The 16,630-nt window shown below is 61.7% G+C and overlaps 3 protein-coding genes across 11 annotated transcripts; 1 reads left to right on the top strand and 2 right to left on the bottom strand.

Moving 5' to 3' along the window:
- The first annotated feature begins 1,368 nt into the window (after positions 1-1,368).
- LOC128815694 (E3 ubiquitin-protein ligase RNF182-like) lies at positions 1,369-3,134 on the top strand. The gene is made up of 2 exons (XM_053992622.1): positions 1,369-1,451; positions 1,930-3,134. The coding sequence occupies exon 2, from the start codon at positions 1,961-1,963 to the stop codon at positions 2,684-2,686; it is 726 nt and encodes a 241-aa protein (XP_053848597.1). The 5' UTR covers positions 1,369-1,451; positions 1,930-1,960; the 3' UTR covers positions 2,687-3,134.
- A 555-nt stretch (positions 3,135-3,689) lies between these two features.
- Positions 3,690-4,112, bottom strand: LOC128815695 (iroquois-class homeodomain protein irx-1-A-like). The gene has a single exon (XM_053992623.1). It carries the CDS (start codon positions 4,110-4,112, stop codon positions 3,690-3,692), a length of 423 nt encoding a protein of 140 aa, XP_053848598.1.
- A 2,593-nt stretch (positions 4,113-6,705) lies between these two features.
- Positions 6,706-16,630, bottom strand: ZNF335 (zinc finger protein 335). 9 transcript variants are annotated; one of them, XM_053992615.1, is made up of 28 exons: positions 16,461-16,630; positions 15,760-15,991; positions 15,141-15,414; positions 14,690-14,767; positions 14,130-14,459; positions 13,855-13,986; positions 13,614-13,772; positions 13,242-13,500; positions 12,980-13,157; positions 12,787-12,899; positions 12,585-12,603; positions 12,262-12,378; positions 12,103-12,179; positions 11,863-12,023; positions 11,509-11,738; positions 11,325-11,433; positions 11,148-11,242; positions 10,740-11,023; positions 10,492-10,633; positions 10,032-10,421; positions 9,802-9,944; positions 9,324-9,457; positions 8,779-8,882; positions 8,577-8,654; positions 8,296-8,379; positions 8,067-8,132; positions 7,814-7,895; positions 6,706-7,453 (listed from the first exon to the last, which is right to left on the bottom strand). In XM_053992615.1, the coding sequence occupies exons 2-28, from the start codon at positions 15,958-15,960 to the stop codon at positions 7,338-7,340; spliced, it is 4,155 nt and encodes a 1,384-aa protein (XP_053848590.1). In that variant the 5' UTR covers positions 15,961-15,991; positions 16,461-16,630; the 3' UTR covers positions 6,706-7,337. The 9 variants fall into 9 exon arrangements, with proteins under 9 accessions (XP_053848590.1, XP_053848586.1, XP_053848589.1 ...); XM_053992611.1 differs by having other exon boundaries at positions 6,706-7,456; positions 16,461-16,629; XM_053992614.1 differs by having other exon boundaries at positions 6,706-7,456; positions 8,779-8,879; positions 16,461-16,629.

The raw sequence follows: 16,630 nt of genomic DNA, 5'->3' as shown, positions 1-16,630 counted from the left end.
CACAGCCAACCTCTCCTGTGGGGTGCCTCAGCACTGCTGGTGCTGTACCAGTGTCAGTGCCACAGCACTGGTGGTGCCATTGCCACCCTGAATTGGGCAGGAATTGCCCAGCACCAGATCCTGGCCACTCCCAGACACTTCAAAGCTCTCCAGAGATGCTTTTGATGGTGGCAAGGAGATCATTGATGTTCTTTAAGTCAGGGCAATTGGGAATGTCAGTTGTGAATGTGGCAGTTAATAAAGCCTTTTTCCCCCCTTAAATCATTGTTTTTGACCCAAGACCACCTGCTCCTGAGGCACAGGTGAGCAGAGATGTGCTGATGCTGGGAGTGTCCCTAACCCACCCCTTGGTCAGTCAGTGCACACTGAGCCCTTTGCCCGCTCCCTCAGGTGAGGGACAGTTACCCAGTTAAGTATCCAGTGGCTGTGGTCTCACAGGGGCCGTGTAAGTGACATCAGTGGCCAGAAGCCTGGTGGTGTGGACTGCTTCTCAAGTCTCCTTTATCCTGACAGAGCAAGAGATGGTTGATGGGGCACATCAGGTTGACACTGGGGGCATTTCAAGGGCAGATAACCAGGACTAGGTCAATTTGTGGGGGGCTGTGGTGTGAGGGGCAGCTGTGGGAGAGTTGGGAGCAGTGGGTGCTACGGGCAGGACTGGGGGAATGAGGCACACCAGGAGCTGGAGCCCTCACATAAAAGGTCCATCAGGCTGTACTAAACCTGGACGATTTGAACGAAAAGGCCCTCACTACCATTGTCCCTGCGGTGGGCAGTGCTGCCACTCTCCTGTCTGGAGGGAAGGAGGAGATCCCTGAGTGCTTTTGCCCCCCCGGGGCTGCTGGAAACGCCTTATAAGGCGCTTGTAAGCGGCTGGGGGTGGATATGACTGGGCTTGAGAAACACAACCTGCAGTGTAGGATGAGCAGGGGGGCTTGAACCCAGCCTGAGCCTGTCAAGTGCTGTGTCCCCCGAGTGCCCCCGACTCGACTGCCCGGGGATGCTGAACCCCAAGCGCCGCTACCGCAGGCCCCACGCCGGGAAGGAGCATCCTCAGGGCTGACCGTGAGCGGGGAACCCTGGAGTACCGGGAACCGCACCGATCCCGCACCAAACCCCGCACCGCCCCCTGCATCGACCCCTGCGCCTACCCCTCAGCAGCCGGCGGGGCCCGCCTCTGCAGGAGGGGGCTCCGCAGGGCTCCAGCACGGCCCGTCCGAGCTCCCCCTCCGTTCCCCGCTCCCCGTTACCGGGCCAACGCCGCGGCGCTGCCGGCGGCCCCTGCGCCGTGCTCGCCCCCGCAGCGCGGCGGGCAGCGCCCCGCGCCTCCCCCCATGGGGCTGCCGGGCCCTCGCCCGCCGCCGCGGAGCCCACCCGTGCCACCGAGCCCGCCGGCGGCGGGGACCGACCCGCCGCCGTGTCCCCGCCGGGAGCTGCGGCGCGGAGCGCAGGTACGGGAGAGGATGCGGTGCGGACCGGGAGCGGGGGCGGGGAGTACGGACCGAGAGCTGCTCGCCCGGGGAGCGGGGGTGCGGGGCGGGGGGGGGTTCCCACCGCCGGCAGAGCCGGTATTCGGAGTCGTCCTGGGGCCCCAGGGAACCCGCACGCACCGTGAGGGCCGAAGATGTGTCCGGGAGCTGCCCTTCCGCTGGTGCCGGCCTCTGGAAGCGATTTTTTTTCCCTGCAAAGCAGGGGCCGGGATGACGGCGAGTCCCAGCGCCGGTGGCACCGGGCGGGGGTTGGAGTCGAGGCCGGGGAGGGGACTGTCGCCACCATTCTGCTCTCACTGCCCCGCTCTCCCACCGAGCCGCCGGGTCTGACCGGGACAATGACCATGGGATGCAGCGGTGCTGGGACCCCACGCGTGGGAGGCAGCGGGCCCGGGGCCTGCCCTCAGCCCTGGCTGACAGCGGTGCCCCCTCCCTGCAGCCCGGGCAGCCCCCAGCAGCCCACCAGGAGCATGGCCCAGCCAGAGAGCAAACTGGTGTCCCCGCCGGTGGCACCCTCGTCCCCCGAGCTGGAGTGCCACATCTGCTACAGCCGCTTCGACGCCCGTGCCCGCAGGCCCAAGCTGCTCCGCTGCGGCCATCGCCTCTGTGCCCGCTGCCTGCGCAGGATTGTTCCCCCGGGGGACAATTCAACCCCCCAGCTCCGTTGCCCCTTCTGCCGCCAGCACAGCCCAGTGCCGGGCGGGGACGTGCAGCAGCTGCAGGATGACGGTGAGGCGCTGGCACTGCTGACAGGCCGTGAACGGGCCAAGAAACGGGGTCCACCCCTATCTCCTGAGGTACTCCTTTGCCCCAGCGTGCTGGAGCCCACATCCAGCCCCGACTGCCTGGTTGTCACCATCCTGGAGGTGCCAGAGGACGTAGCCCCACCAGAGAGCCTGGGCAGGCTGGAGGTGGTGCGGCTGTACCGCCCCACGAGCCTGGGTGCTCTGCCCTGCCACGGCCCTGGGCAGAAGTGGCGCTCCTGGGGGTGGCAAGCCATCCCCCGCTTCATTCTGGGTGTTCTCTGCCTCCTCTACTTCAGCTCCCTGCCCTTCGGCATCTACCTCCTGCTCATTGAGCACCACAGCCTGGGCATCATCCTGGTCAGTCTTGTGCCCTCCACCCTCCTTCTCTGCATTGTCTACAGCCTCTGCCAGTGCCTGTGCCTGGAGGTCTTTGGGTTCCCCCACTCCTGACCCTGCAGAACCAACCCATGTGCCTGAGCCAGTCAGGATTTGGGTTCCTTGGGGCATTGTCCCTTGAGGTACACATGTCCTCTGACCCACAGCATGCTCTGCCTGGACCATGGGGAGAAGCTCAGTGCCTGGTGCCTTCCCGTGCAGAGCAGCACTGTCTTTTCCATGTGGGTGCTCACACTGGCTGGAGTGGCTGCAGGAGCTCGTTGCAGCCTATAAGCATTTGGGCCGCACCTCAGCTCGTCCTCCTCCTCCTCCACAGAAGACAAAGAGCAGCAGCCAGGAGGACACTAATCCCGGCTGAGGGAGCGCGAGTGCTGGGCGCTGAGCGCCGCGGCCGGAGGGGCCCCGGCAGGAGAGGGACGGGCAGAGCCCGGGGGCTCCTGCGGCCGGACTGGCCCCAGCACGGCTCCGTGTCCATAGTGTAAATAGTTCTGTCTGTGGCGCCCACGCTCCTCGCGGGGCTGCTCCCATCGCATCTGTGTTTCTTTCTCATGTGTGAGTCTCGTGTTCGCTGACATTGTGTCCCAGAGGGGAGGAGTGGAGGAGTTTATTTGGTGTGTAAAGATGTCTTTGCAGCTATTTTGTAGTCATTGTGGGGTTTTTTTGCGGAGCCTCCGGGCTTTATTTAACCTCCTTGGGTTTTGTTTTGTAAGGATTAATTTAATACTGCTAACCATTTTATTACTTTTATCAAGAAGGGCAAAGTCTAATTTTAATCTGCCTTGGACCTGCCCTGCTCCACAGGGGCTGCTCTCTGCAGCACTGGCAGTGAAGTTACCCTACCATGTCTGCTGGCACCACTGCATCCCTACCACCCCATCCCCACCAGAATCCCCACCGCACACAGGCAACACCAGGAGACCCAAGACAGAGTCACATTTATTTCTGTGTTGTGTCCCTCCCCACCCGCATCGCCCACTCTCCTTGGCGAGGCAGCTGCTGGGTCCCATGGCTGTCTCTCCTGTCATGCCCCTGGGGACAGGACGTGACTGTCCCAGCCCTATACCTGCTCCAGCACCACTGGCACCCCCGGGGGACACCCGTTCTTGCTGGGGGGAGATTCCAGCATCTCTGCCACACTCCAGATCTTGGGTTTCTGGGACTGCTTGTCCTGCCCAGGGCCTGTCCTCACCTCGGGGCTGTCCCCGCACCCATCCTGCACGGGGCTGGAACTGGGAATGGGGACGGCACCCGATGGGACCCCCTCGCCCTCGCTGTCCTCGCCATCTGAGGCACTGTGTGTGGCCCAGCTCGCCTTTTTCTCCTTCTTGAGGCGCCGGCGGGCATTGGCAAACCAGGTGGAGACCTGGGTGAGGCTCATCCGGCTGACCACAGCCAGCATCACCTTCTCCCCCTTGCTGGGATAGGGGTTCCTAGGGTGTCGTGCCAGCCAAGCCTTCAGTGCCCCGGTGCTCTCTCGCATCGCCGTCACCTTCGCCCGCCCCGGCTCTGTGGGCAGCCCCAGCGGCACCTCATAGGGTGCTGAGACCTGGAGGGGCAGAGGGGTGTCAGGTGGTACAGGGGGGCATGACGGCCAGAGGAGAGGTGCTGTGGGATGTCAGGGCTTGGCCCTTTGTGCGTGGGAGAGGGCAGAGCTGTATCCTGCCCGTTGCATCCTCTCTCGTGCGCACCCAGAGTGCCAAGTGCAGGAGGGTATGTGTGTGTGGGCAGGAGAATGCCGGGGAGGGGCAGGGGCCTCGGGACAGCAGGTCCCCAGCCCCGATTCCAACCACCCCACACAGTCCCATCCTGCTCCCAGGAAAGCCCCGCACCCCGTTCCTCCCCCGGAGCTGCAGCGCGGCACTTACCAGGGGCGTCACGAGGCTGAGAGGGGGTGGCAGGAGGCTGTACCCGGCCAAAATGGGACAGGGGCAGGAGTAGGGCAGTAGGGCTTGGGGCGGCCCCCGCAGGGTACCCCAAGGCCCCCCGCAGCCCCCCTGGGCTTGTCCTGGGCTCCTCTCTCCCCGAGGTGCTGCCATACTGCAGGAAAGGAGCCGGGGAGCTGCTCCCGGGTCTTTTATAGCTTCTGGGGTCCGCAGTGACTGACAGCTGATTAGGGGGTATTAGCACCCACGAGAGCAGCAGCAGGATCTGGGGCACCTGATACCCCCCCTTCCCCAGCTACTGTTGGGCAGGGACTTGCAGGGACCGTCCTTGCCTGCCTGCCACCAGCCAGAGCCCTGGTCCCTCCCAGCCCCCAAATTCAGCACAACCTACAAAGCTCCCAGGGATTGGGGTACAGTGGCACCACAGAGCTGGCACATGGGGCCCACCCTGAGCCCCACGGACACCCACAGCCATAAACACACAGCCCAGCTGGGTCTTGACTGCAGTGCTGAGCTGTGTCCCATCCCTGACCCCAGCCCTGACTTGGGGCTGTGGGTGGCAGAGCCCCTGTGCTGTGGAAGGGTGGGTTGGAGGGCCAGGGGCTGGTGGAAGAACTATAGCCTGGTGGGAGGACAGCAACCCATGCTGCCCCATCCTGCTCGTCCTCTGGCTTGGCCAGGTCCTCACCCAAGCCCCAGCACTGCCATGCCTGCCGCTGGATTCACAGCCAGCAGAGTGACGAAGGGGAAGGGTCCTGCAGCCCTATGGACAGTGGGGACCCCTGCAAGGCACTGGGGGGTTCCTGTGGTTGGCGCAGCAGGGGTGGTGGGTGGGCAGGGCAGTGGTGGGCAGCTGTGTGAGGGGCCCCGAGAGCCTGCGACCCCATGAGCCACCTGCTCCTGCCACCACGCCTCCCCGCTAAGACTGGGATTATCCCACAGGTTGTATCCGTCATTAAATACCGACTAATAACGCTCTCAGGATATTAAATATGTAACAAACCCGCTTAGCGCTGGCCAGGACAGGAAGGCGAAGGTCACCGGTGCTAATGAGCCCGGCCACATCCCTGGATCCCTGCAGGCCCTGGTTACAGCAGAAGGTCCCAGGGCTGAGGTGCCAGCACCCAGAGGTCCTATGCCCCTGTACTACCCCACGGCCAGAGCCTGAGCAGCACCTGGAGCTCCCAATTTACAGCAGCCAGAGCTCTGGTCCAATCCATCCCACAGTAGGCTGATGGTGTGCTCTGGGCAGCCACAGGTGTGGAAGCCTCAAGCCAGCCAGGACACTGGTGCTGCTGGATGGGACCAGCCCTGGCCATGGCCCCACAGTGGCCCCATAACCTTGTCCCCACGGGACTCCTCCAGCCCTAATCAGCACCGTAGATCTGCTTGATTAGATAATGGGGCTGTAATCTAGGAAAGCGCCTGCGGATTGCGCGCAGCACCCTGACCCTGCACAGCACAGCTGGAGAGGGAGGGCCGCGGCCAGCCGCCGGCACAGCAGGCGGACACAGCTGGACCCGACCGAGCCGCAGCCCGGCAGGCACAGCCACACGCCGGCACTACCGCGCACAGGCAAGGCTGGTGTGAAGGCAGCGGGACAGAGCTACGGCCAGGACAGAGCCACAGCTGGGAGAGCCACATCAGCCGCAGCCGCCTCAGGGGAGGTGTGGGGCCAGCCACAGCTCACTGCCCTGGTGGTCAGGGTGGGCCGTCCCACAGCGGCCCCGGTGCCATCGCAGTACCCTGCACGAGGGCAGGGAGAGCCCAGCAGAGATCACCCCGCCCCCGTGGGGATCAGGCTTCACAGAGGCTCTCAGCGAGCCAGGGGGTTCCCAGCCTTTTTCCCCTCTGTGGATAATCAGTTTAATGCAGGAGTAGAGAACTAAAACTCTGCGATTAGCTGTTATAATCGCATGTAAATAGGCCCAGACAAGCCGCTCAGGAGGGCGGTGTGTGGCTCGGGACAGAGTTACACGGGATTTAGGCTGTTTACCACTCGATTAATTTCATGACTCCAGCCCCAAGCCCACCGCTGTCCCAGCTGCCTGGCTCGCTTCTCAGGAGTCAAGGTCACTCGGGCAGGAGGCAGCTGATAGCCCAGGGCATCTGCCAGCAGCGACCGGCCCAGCACAGTGCTGGGCTGTCACATCCCTGTCCCCTGGACCCCCAGACAGGCACACACACGGCTCTCCATCCCTTTTTATTCATAAGCATAGTCAAAGCTTGAGACTGTCACAGCTGAACCCCTCCAACAACCACCAGCATGAGTCCATTTCTCTTCAGAAGAAAAATAGAGCATCTTCTGCCTCCTTCTCCTTGGGTTCCTCCAGTCCAGAGCCCTGCTGCTGCCTGCCCGCAGGCTGGAGATACCACAGGAGGGCTGGCTGCTGGCACACCAGGACCACTGGCCCCATGGCTGCGGGGAGCAGTGGCTGTAGCTGCACACACCTCATCTCTGACACGGCACCACACAGTTGTGCCCAGCCTTATGGCTTCCCCAGGATCCTCATGTGCTGGGCAGACGCTGATCCACGGCTGCCCACGTAGACCGTTCAGGAAAAGGGATTTCAGACCACCAAGTGCAACAGGCAAAGAGACCGTCCACACAAGGGCTGCCCCTGTGGCTGCTGAGCAGTCTCTGGGGGGAGGTGCAGGACCCCCAGGGCACAGGGCCGAGTGGCAGCGTGTCTCTGGTTGTGTCTGTGCCACCACGGTTCAGGTGTGTCCCTCACAGCCCTGGCACAATAAGGCAACTGCTGGCTGGAGCAGCTGCTGCCAGCGTGGCCGCCTGCCCAGCACGGTGCGGCCCCGGCCCGGTGCTAGTCCGACAGCGTGATGACATCGTAGTGGATGCCCGGCTGCAGCTGCTGGATCTGCTCGGCTGCTGCCTCGGCGGTGAAGACGCCCTGTGCCTGGGCCATCGCCGCATCCGCCACTGCTGCAGGGGAGGGGGGTCAGTGCTGCCTCCAACCGAGCGCAGGAGAGCCACTGCCTACTCAGGGCTCCCCTCCATGTTCCTCACTTGTCCCCAGCGAAGGGACAAAAGGTCACCCTGCCCGTGTGGGGCTCCAGCAGGGAGCCCAGCTCTGCTTAACCCTGTTCCACAAATGATAGGCAGGGACCAGCAAATATCTGCCCTTGGACATCATGGCTGGCAGCAAAACAGTGATCAAGCCTGATCTTCCCAGCCCTCCCACCAAGGACTGGTGCACAACTTGCTGCCAACCCCAACAACAGGACTGGCACCCCCAAACCTAGGAGGACTGGCCCTTCTGGCACAGGGCCGTGCTACTACCTGAGACAGCCGAGTGTGCTGCTGCCTCCAGCTGTGCCTGGGTGACGAGCTGCTGCTCCGGTGACACGGGCATGTACTGGATCTACAGGGGAAAACAGGGAATGCCTGAGGGGAGGGTTCCTCCTGGAGCTGCTCCAGCCATGGTTGCTGCACTCAGGCACCAGCCCATCAGCTCCCTCTATTTCACATATCCCTCTCCAACTGCAGGCTCAGATCCACCCTCCAGCTCCTGCCACCATGCCTGGCTCCTTACCTGCGACTCTGGGAGGAACTGGCCACCCTGCTCATACTGGATGTGGGTGATCTGACCATCCTGTACCTGGGGACAAATAGTGAGGCTGTGGTAGCGTCTGTGGGCGTTCAGGTCTCCAACAATGCTGTGACCCAGAGTAAGCAGGAGGGAGCAGAAGGGGGCCCAGCCTCACACGACATCCCATGAGCCCCACCCACCATGTGATGGGAGCAGATAGTTTGAAGCTCACCTGGATGTGATGTCCCTCTGGGACAACAACATACTCTTGGGGAAGCAAGTGCGGGACACCTTCCTGGGCAATAATGTACTGAACCTGCAAACATGGGAATTCAGACCCAGAAAAAGGTCACCGCTCCCCACCCCCATCACAACAGCTGGACCCGGTCTGTCTCCTGTGTCTGTTTCTACCACCCCAGTTCCTTCAGCTCTCCATATGGAGCCCTGCTCTCCCCCACTGCTGCCAGCTCTTCCCACTGGGCAGTCTCCCATCCGTGGGACATGTCCCCTCACCTGGTTGTCAGCAGTCACTAAGTGCTGTACTGTCTGTCCGTCAGCAGTCGTGATCTCCTGGATGTAGGCTGCCTCCTCCTGCAACGTCAGCAAGTTCCCGGTGTGGTTAGGGGGGCTGGGCCTGACCTCAGCCCCCCAGGAGGCCCCCACTGTGAGGAGTGGCCACACAGGACATGAGCTGAGGCCAAGGGACCCAACTCACCTGGCTGGTGACGCTCTGCTCCTGTGCAACAAGGATGTGCTCCTGCCCCAGAGCCTGCTGCAGCCGCTCGGGAGCCAGCACGGCCTGGCCAGCCTGCAGAGCTGCTGAAACACGGAGAAGGGTGGTGGGGATGCTGCTGGGGACACTGCCAGGGCTACCAATGGCCTTGCTCCCCAGTGGCCACTGCCTGACATCTGCCCCAGTGAAAAGCACAAGGCAATCTCTGGGCTCTGCTCACACAAAGTCAGAGCTAAACAACTAGGGGCAGAACACACCCTCCATATCAGAACCTCAACTCTGCTTCCAGTGTGAGCTGCTCCCACATGTACTGATCTACCAGGACCTGCCTGGAGGGAACACAGGCCCTCTCATTCTGCACAGCTGCCTGTGCCCAGCCCCTTGGTCTCTGTCTCCATCAGCAATCCCAAGTGCAGGAGAGTCCTCCTGGCCCTTCAGCCCCAGCTGACCCACAAGCTGGGTGAAAGCATGGGGATCCAGATGTAGGACACCCACAGTTCAGCCCTGGTTCCGGGGACATGTCTTACTGTGCAGGGTGGCCAGGGTGTCCTCGTTGCTGTTCAGGATGATGGTCTGCTGGGCAGCAGCTGGCCCTGGCCTTTTGCCCTCTGAGCTGTGCAAACGCTGTGTGTGGAACTTGAGGTGCCCATTACGATTGAACCTATGGAGAGGCAGAGTGAGGTGGAGTGTGCCACAGGCAGCACAGGATCCTGTGCTCTCTGCAGGACATGGGCCCCATAAGCACATCCTACAACATGGCCTGTTCCCTCTCCCAGCATGTTCCCATCAGTGTCCAGGGACTGAACCCTCCTATGCAGGGATTCCTTGGAGACAAAGTCGGGTCTACCTGCAGCAGAAACCATTCCCAAGGGCACTGTCCCTCTAATGGGCTGATCCTGGGGAAGGTTTGGGGCAGACAGCTCTGCCAAGATTCTACCTCCTCTTGAACCTTGTAGAGCTCTATGGGATCCCTCAAAGCATGATCAGCTCAGCTCCACCACTCACCTCTGCCCACAGACCTGGCAGGCGAAGGGCTTCTCATTGGTGTGGGTCAGCATGTGCCTGCGCAGGTCCTTCTTGTTCTTGGAGGCAAAGCTGCAGTGGGGGCACTTGTGTGGCCGGAGGTTGGCATGTTGAACCATGTGGCTCTGGGGCAGAAGGACAAGTGCTGGGTCAGAAACCCCCATTTCTCCAAACCCCTTGTTCCCAGGGCTGCTCTGCAGCAGGAAACTTACCCGGACCTCTGGCCAGAGTGTGGCAGTGAAGGGACAGTCGGGACACTTGAAAGTGCTGGGCCCAATGTGGGCTCTCTTGTGACTCTCCATCTCCGCTCTCCCTGTGAACATGGCTGTGCAAATCTTGCATGAAAACTTTTTGGCCGTGGAAATCTTGCATGAGAGCTTCTTGGCTGTGGAAACCTTGCATGTGAGCTTCTTGGCCATGCCTTGGAGTGCAGGCCACTTGATCTTTGGGGATGACACTTCCTGCCCCTCGGACGCTGGGGATAAAGACGAGTCCTTCTGGAACAGACTGGTGACACACTGCACCACGGGCCACTTGATGCCGGCGGGCTCTGCCTCTTGGCCCTCCGCAGGTGAGGAAAAGGCAGCATCCCCGCTGAGGGGCTGCGAGAGAAACACCAGTCACATCTGCTCCCACTGCTGCTCGGGACGGGGAGAAGGCTCAGATCCTTACCTCCATGGACTGGAACTGGTTCCCTGGGACACCGGATGACATGATGTAGTGATTGCTATGGTCCTTCAGTGCCTCCTCTGTCATCACAGCTCCGCTCACCACAACTGTGTGGGAGGTCTCCACAGGATTCTCCTCCTCACTGCTGGAGAGCACCCGGTCAGGGACGATCTGCCTCCTCCTCCTCCTCGCCACTAAAGCTTCCCAACTAGAGGACAGAACTGCCTCCCCACTCCTCCCACATAGCTGACCTGTACAGCGTGGCAGGAGCCTGGATCTCCTCGCTGATGGGTGCAATGATGCTGTACTCTGCTGTTCCACTGAAGGGGATGGTGATCTGCTGCAGCTCCGAGCCACTCAGGCTTGCTTCCCCATAAGCCTCCTGCACAAGCGTCTGCCCAGGCTCTGCCATGTGCAGCATCACCAACTTTTGCTGCTGCTCTTTAGAGTCCACCTTTGCCTCCTCCTCCTCCTGTGCCTGTAGCTCACAGGGGCCTGGTGTTTCTCCTGGATCATCTGGCTTCACCACTGCCACCTGTACAATACAGCAGCTCAGCCAAGGGGGCAAGGCTCTGCAAGACACCCCTGCAGCAGAACAGGGCTGGGAAGCCTCCTTGTGCCAGCCCCCAGCATGCCTGGCTCCCCTTGACTTTGCCTACCTGCAGCGAGCTGGTGGTCAGCTCCCGCTGGGTGCTCATGTTCAGCAGAAGATCCAGGGCCGTTTGCGTGGCCAGCTCTGCTGATCCAGACACATCTAGGGGGTCAGACAGGAAGGGTCAGGCAGGAGCTCACCTACCTCCTTCCTCATCCCACCCCATTCCCGAGCGCTCACTTACCTTGTTCATAGATGATGGTGGCCCCTTCCAGGGAACCCTGTGAGAGAACAGAGGGCTCTGCACCTGCAACAGCCTGGACCGTATGGCAAGTGATGGGGCCAAGAGGCGCCTGCGTGAAAGAGAGCGCTGACAACACAGTGGGCAGCGAGCACCAGGAGGAGCTGGGACTAGGCATGGCACTCACCGGTGGGCTGGCCTCTGGCTCAGCCGGTGCCTGCACCTGGCTGTGCTGCTGCTTCAGCTCCTCGATCTGCTGCAGGGTGAAGAAGGGGCGGCGGCGGCAGGGCGGCTCCTCGGGGTGCCTCTGTGCCCACTCCTCGAAGGAGTCGGCGTGGCGGCATTGCACGTGCAGGCGCAGGTTCTTCTTGTGCTTGGTGGTGAAGTGGCAGAACTCACAAGCAAATGGCTTCCCTCCTGCAGGGCCCGGGAGGGGGAGTCAGGCATGAGGTCCCCAGGGGATGGGAGGGAGAGCAGGCAGACTCTGACTGTCTCTGGGAGAAGGGGGGGTGCAGGGCATTGGTCAAACAGGTTCTCTCACCTGTGTGCTTGACTGCCATGTGCGAGACCAGGAAGTCCTCCCGGAAGGTGGAATACTTGCAGACGCTGCACTTGTAGGGCTTGTCGTTCATGTGCGACAGCTGGTGGTTCAGCAGGACCTTCTTGTCCTCGCAGACATAGTCACAGAACTCACACTTGAACCTGCCAGGACAAAGCTACCTGTCACACCTGCTGAGGGGGAGCAGGACACAGGCTCTGCCCAGGCACACTGGGCTCCTACCTGCGGTTGGCAATGGCCTGGATGTGCGTCAGCAGGTGCATCTTGAAAGTGTAACGCTTCTTAAAGGACTTCCCGCACTGGTGAAACAAAGTGAAGCAGTGCTCACCCCTGCCCTTCCTCACCCACTGCCAGCCCCTCCCCAGGCTGTCCCCCCCTCACCTTGTCACACATGTGTGGTTTCTCTGTACTGTGTGTCTTCATGTGCTGCGTAAGCCTCTTCTGCATGGGGTAGACACGGTTGCAGACAGGGCATGGGAAGGAGTTCAGCTTTGGTGGCTGGATGGAGAGCAATAAAGATGAGATTACCTGGATGAGCTCACCAGTTTCTTTACCCACTCCCCCCTGGAGGACCTGGGTTGCCTTTTCTCAAGAGATCCAGAAACAATGCCCCCAACGAGACACTGAGATTGTGTGAAGACCCAGATGTGCCTCTTCCCATATAACAGTGCTGAGATTCAAGTCAACAGAGTATTCAAACTCACCGGATCAGCTCTCTTCTTCCTGAAAAAGAAGTAAGAAAAGCCCCTTGTGTCAGCCACACCCCAAACTCAAGTTTCCTTATACCCAGACACCAAAACTCTCCGTTTTGGAAAGGGTCAGGGGATGGGGCAGCCATGGCCACCCTTCCAGGACAGGAAGTACAGTGTCAGTGCAGTTCAGTCCCCAGGACTGTGCTGCCCTCACCTGTCCCGGCTGTGCACTGTAGAGTGCCGAATGACATCCTTCTTGTACACACTGGTGTAATTGCACTCCTCGCACTTGTAGGGCTTGCTGCCCACGTGGTTGAACATGTGCTCCTGTAAGAGGCACACCAGGGCCATGAGACCTGGGGCTGCCAGGTAGCCTGTGTGTTTGAGGCAGGGCAGATGAAGCTCACCTTGAGGGAGGACCAGCGCCGGGAGCGGTAGCTGCACTGAAGACACTTGAAGAGCTGCGGGTCATTGGCCTCGTGTGAGTTGACGTGGAAGCGCAGGTCATCGTGTGTGAGGAACCGTGAGCCACAGATCCGACACAGGTAGGGCCGCATCAGGGGCTTGGGGGACTTGTAGTAGTACCTGCAGAAACAGGAGCAGGGCTCAGAGCTCCAGTGGCAAACGGGCTGGACCAGCCCTGGGCACAGGGCCCAGCACACCCCTCACCTGCGCCCCATGTACTTGCGGTATTTCTTGCCCAGGAAACGGCGGGAGGGCCGCCCGCGCCGCCGGGGGATGACGTCTGCATCCTCAGCACCGGTGTTGGAGGAAGGGTCCTTGTTCTCGGAGTCGGACTGGCTGATACCAGGCTCTGCCAGGTTCTCGCCGGTCCCGTTCTCCAGGCCGGAGGAACTGGCTGCTTCAGAGTTCTGCAGCTCCTGGCTTGGTGTGCTTTGGGACGTCACCAAGGGCTCCACCTCCCCTCCTGCTCCACAGAACACAGCACAGCTCCATCACATTCTCGCTTCGGCTCCAGGAGCTTGCGCACCACTCCCTGCTTCACCCCTGAACAGGGCGGCTGCCTCCCAGCTCCCTCACCTTCCGGCATGTCCTGAGACACATTCTCCAGACGAAGCAGCTTGCGGGGTCTCCCTGGGCGTCGACGTGGCCTCTCCTCGCTGGACGTGGCGACAGTGCAGCCATACTTGGGCAGTCGCCCCCGGGGCTCGTCCTCGGCTGGGTTGTAGTCACTGTCCTCTGCAGGCAAGTGCCCCAAAACATCAGAAAAGATGATGGGAAAAGACTAAGCTACCTAAGATGTGGGGAGGGCGAGTCCTACCTTCAGGATCATCAATAGCACCAGCATCCATAATATCGTCATCTTCTTCTTCTGGGGCCTCCTCATCCTCAGTCTTTGGAGCAGCTCCCACCTTTCGTGGTCGTCCTTTCTTCAGAGCCAGAGCTGAACCCACTGCCACAGAGAACAGGGCAAAAGCTCTTTACCAGACTGCGCCAGAGCAAACCCTTATGCTGCAGCTCCTCTCTTGTTTCTTCCCAGGAGAGAGCAGAGCCTGTCTGCAGTGAGAAGAATTTCCCTGAGCCCTTGGCACACACCTGGCTGGAAGTGACGCTCTTTCATGTGGTTAATCAGTGTTTTCTTAGAGACACTCTTGTACTGACACATCTTACACTTGAACTGTTGCACCACCACCACTTCCATCATCTCTTCCAGGGTCTCCAAGTCTGGCTGGTCCAGCTCCTCCCCACCATCTGCCTCGTGGGCTCGGTCTGGCTGTGCAGGCAGCTCCAGCACTTCCAACTGCCTGGAAGGCTCTGATGGGCCGGGCTGGTCAAGGCACGTGGAGGTAGGTCCGTCACCAACAGCCTCTATTGCCAAGCTATTGGCTAGAGCAGAAGTGGCCATCTGGGACACCATGGGAGCACCTGGAACACCAAAACCCTCTCAGCCAAGGAGTAGACCCTCACCTGCATCCAAGGCTGCACCCACACAAGGGGCACAGGGCTGAACACAAGCTCAGGAACAGGCTCCCAACAGGACTGTGGTACAGCACTGTGGCTGATACAGCTGGGACACCCACTCCAGGCCGTGCTCCAGTGGCACAAGGCTCAGAGGCAGAGATGGCCACCATGGACAGCCCAGGGAGCTCCCTCACCATCATCAGGGCCTTGCAGAATGAGGTACTGCGTGGTCTCTGCCCTTCCATCCTCTGCACTGGTCACAGCGATGCAGCCTGGCAGGAGAGGAGAGCACAGTGGTGACTGCCAGATCCAGGGGCTGGAGACTCACTGGGCCTCCCTGGGGCTCTCCCAGCTCAGACAGAAGCTGGAAGGTGGGAGGAGGGTCTGGCTCTGGGGTGGAGCCTGCCCTGGGAGCAGCTGGACAGAAGGAAGGCTGTCCAGCAACATGAGCTCTTCACCAAACCCTTGAGTCACTGCAGCGAAGCAAGAAGAGAAAACCCTGCTGACCAGTTGGACTCAAAGATCTTAGAGGTTTTTTCCAGCCTTAATGATTCCATGTCCATACTTCCCCCACCTCCTGAGGTCTGGTGTAGTGGCTCCCTCCCCAGCCCACCAAGCCATCTCCACACGGGAGCACACACTCACTCTGGATGATGTCAGGCCCGATTGTGGACTCGATGATTTTGTCAATGGCAGAACCCAGGTCTGAGGAAGTGGATGCAGTGGAGTCTGACACAACTATGGCTCCATCGGTGACGACACTGGAGTGGACCAGGACCTGTGGGGACTCTGACACCATGATGGACTGGCTCACAGTGGACACACTGGAGACCAAGGTGGATTGGGCAATAGAGGATGAGTCTGGCAGATAAATCCTTGGAATGGCATCTGTGCTGGAACTGCTCTCTGAGACCTCTTCCTGGCAGATAAAAAGAGTCCAGAAGAGCTCAGGTGAGAGACCTTTGCCAGCCCAAGCCCTTGGGGCTGCCAGCTTATGCAAATGACCTGGTGTATCACTGCAAAACTTCCAGGAAAGACGTCAGAGCACATCCTTTAGTACTGACAAAAACCTGGACCTGCAGGGCTCCTCTTGCTACCAAGGGGAGTTCTGCTTCTCAGACTGACAAGCAGATGCTGGATCAGAGGTATAACAGTGCTTGCCAAGGCTGCAAAGCTCAGTCTGTCAGAAATGTCTACAGAAACCCCTACGAGCCAGAACCGTGGCTGCCCTCCCTGCCACCTCATCCTTCCCACCAGCACCTACCAAGGAGACCCCGCTGCTGTCGGAGCTCTGCCCCACGCAGGAGTCATCGGCCCGGGAGAGGAGCCCGGGCCCCGCGGCCGCATCGCTGCTGTCCGCCGACGCGGCCACCGAGCTCCCGACGCCCAGCCCGCTCTCGGTGGGCTCCTCCCGCGCCGCTTGCGAGCTCGCGTCGCTGCTGCTCTCCACCGCATTTTCCTCCATGCCCGTCCTGCCGAGGCCCGCTACGCTCGACCTGCGGGAGGACCGCCGCCGTCAGGGCCGCCGTCCGCTTCCCGCTGTCCCCGTCCACCGCGGGGGTCCGGGCTGGGCGGGCCCGGGGCCCCGGAGCCGCCGCGGGCCCATTGCCCGCGGTCCGAGCACCCTCACGGGGGTCCCGGCGCCACCTGGCGCCCCCGGTCCCGTCATGCCCCGCGGCCCCACCCGGCGTTTGGCCGCCATCTTGCCGCGGGGTCCCCCCCGCCGCCTCCGCGCGCGCGCACACGGCGGGGCGGCCCCGGTGCCGCCGGGGCGGGGGAGACGCCACCACGCCGGGGCGAGGGGCTCCCGCCGCGGCCACCCGCCCGCCAACCCGCGCCCTCACCCGGTCCGCCGCGGCCCCGCCGCGCCCCCGGCGGAGCCGGCACCACGGCGGCCGCCATGCCCCCCCGCCCTCTTGCCGCGCAGCGATATGGCGGCACTGGCCTCGCGCCGGGACTACTTACCGCCGCCCAGACCCTGCCCCGCCTGCAGCGCTCGCCGCGGCGGAGATGCACTCCGCGCCCCGGCCGCCGCCTCAGGCGCCTCCCGGGGCCGCCCGCCCCCCGCGGGAGGAGAGAGGCCTCGGCGCCCCGCCGGGGACTACTTTCCCCGCGGAAGGGTCGGCGGTGGTGGG

Source organism: Vidua macroura, chromosome 17, assembly GCF_024509145.1.
Source record: "Vidua macroura isolate BioBank_ID:100142 chromosome 17, ASM2450914v1, whole genome shotgun sequence".
NCBI lineage: Eukaryota > Metazoa > Chordata > Aves > Passeriformes > Viduidae > Vidua > Vidua macroura.
This window is presented reverse-complemented; position numbering and strand designations above follow the sequence as displayed.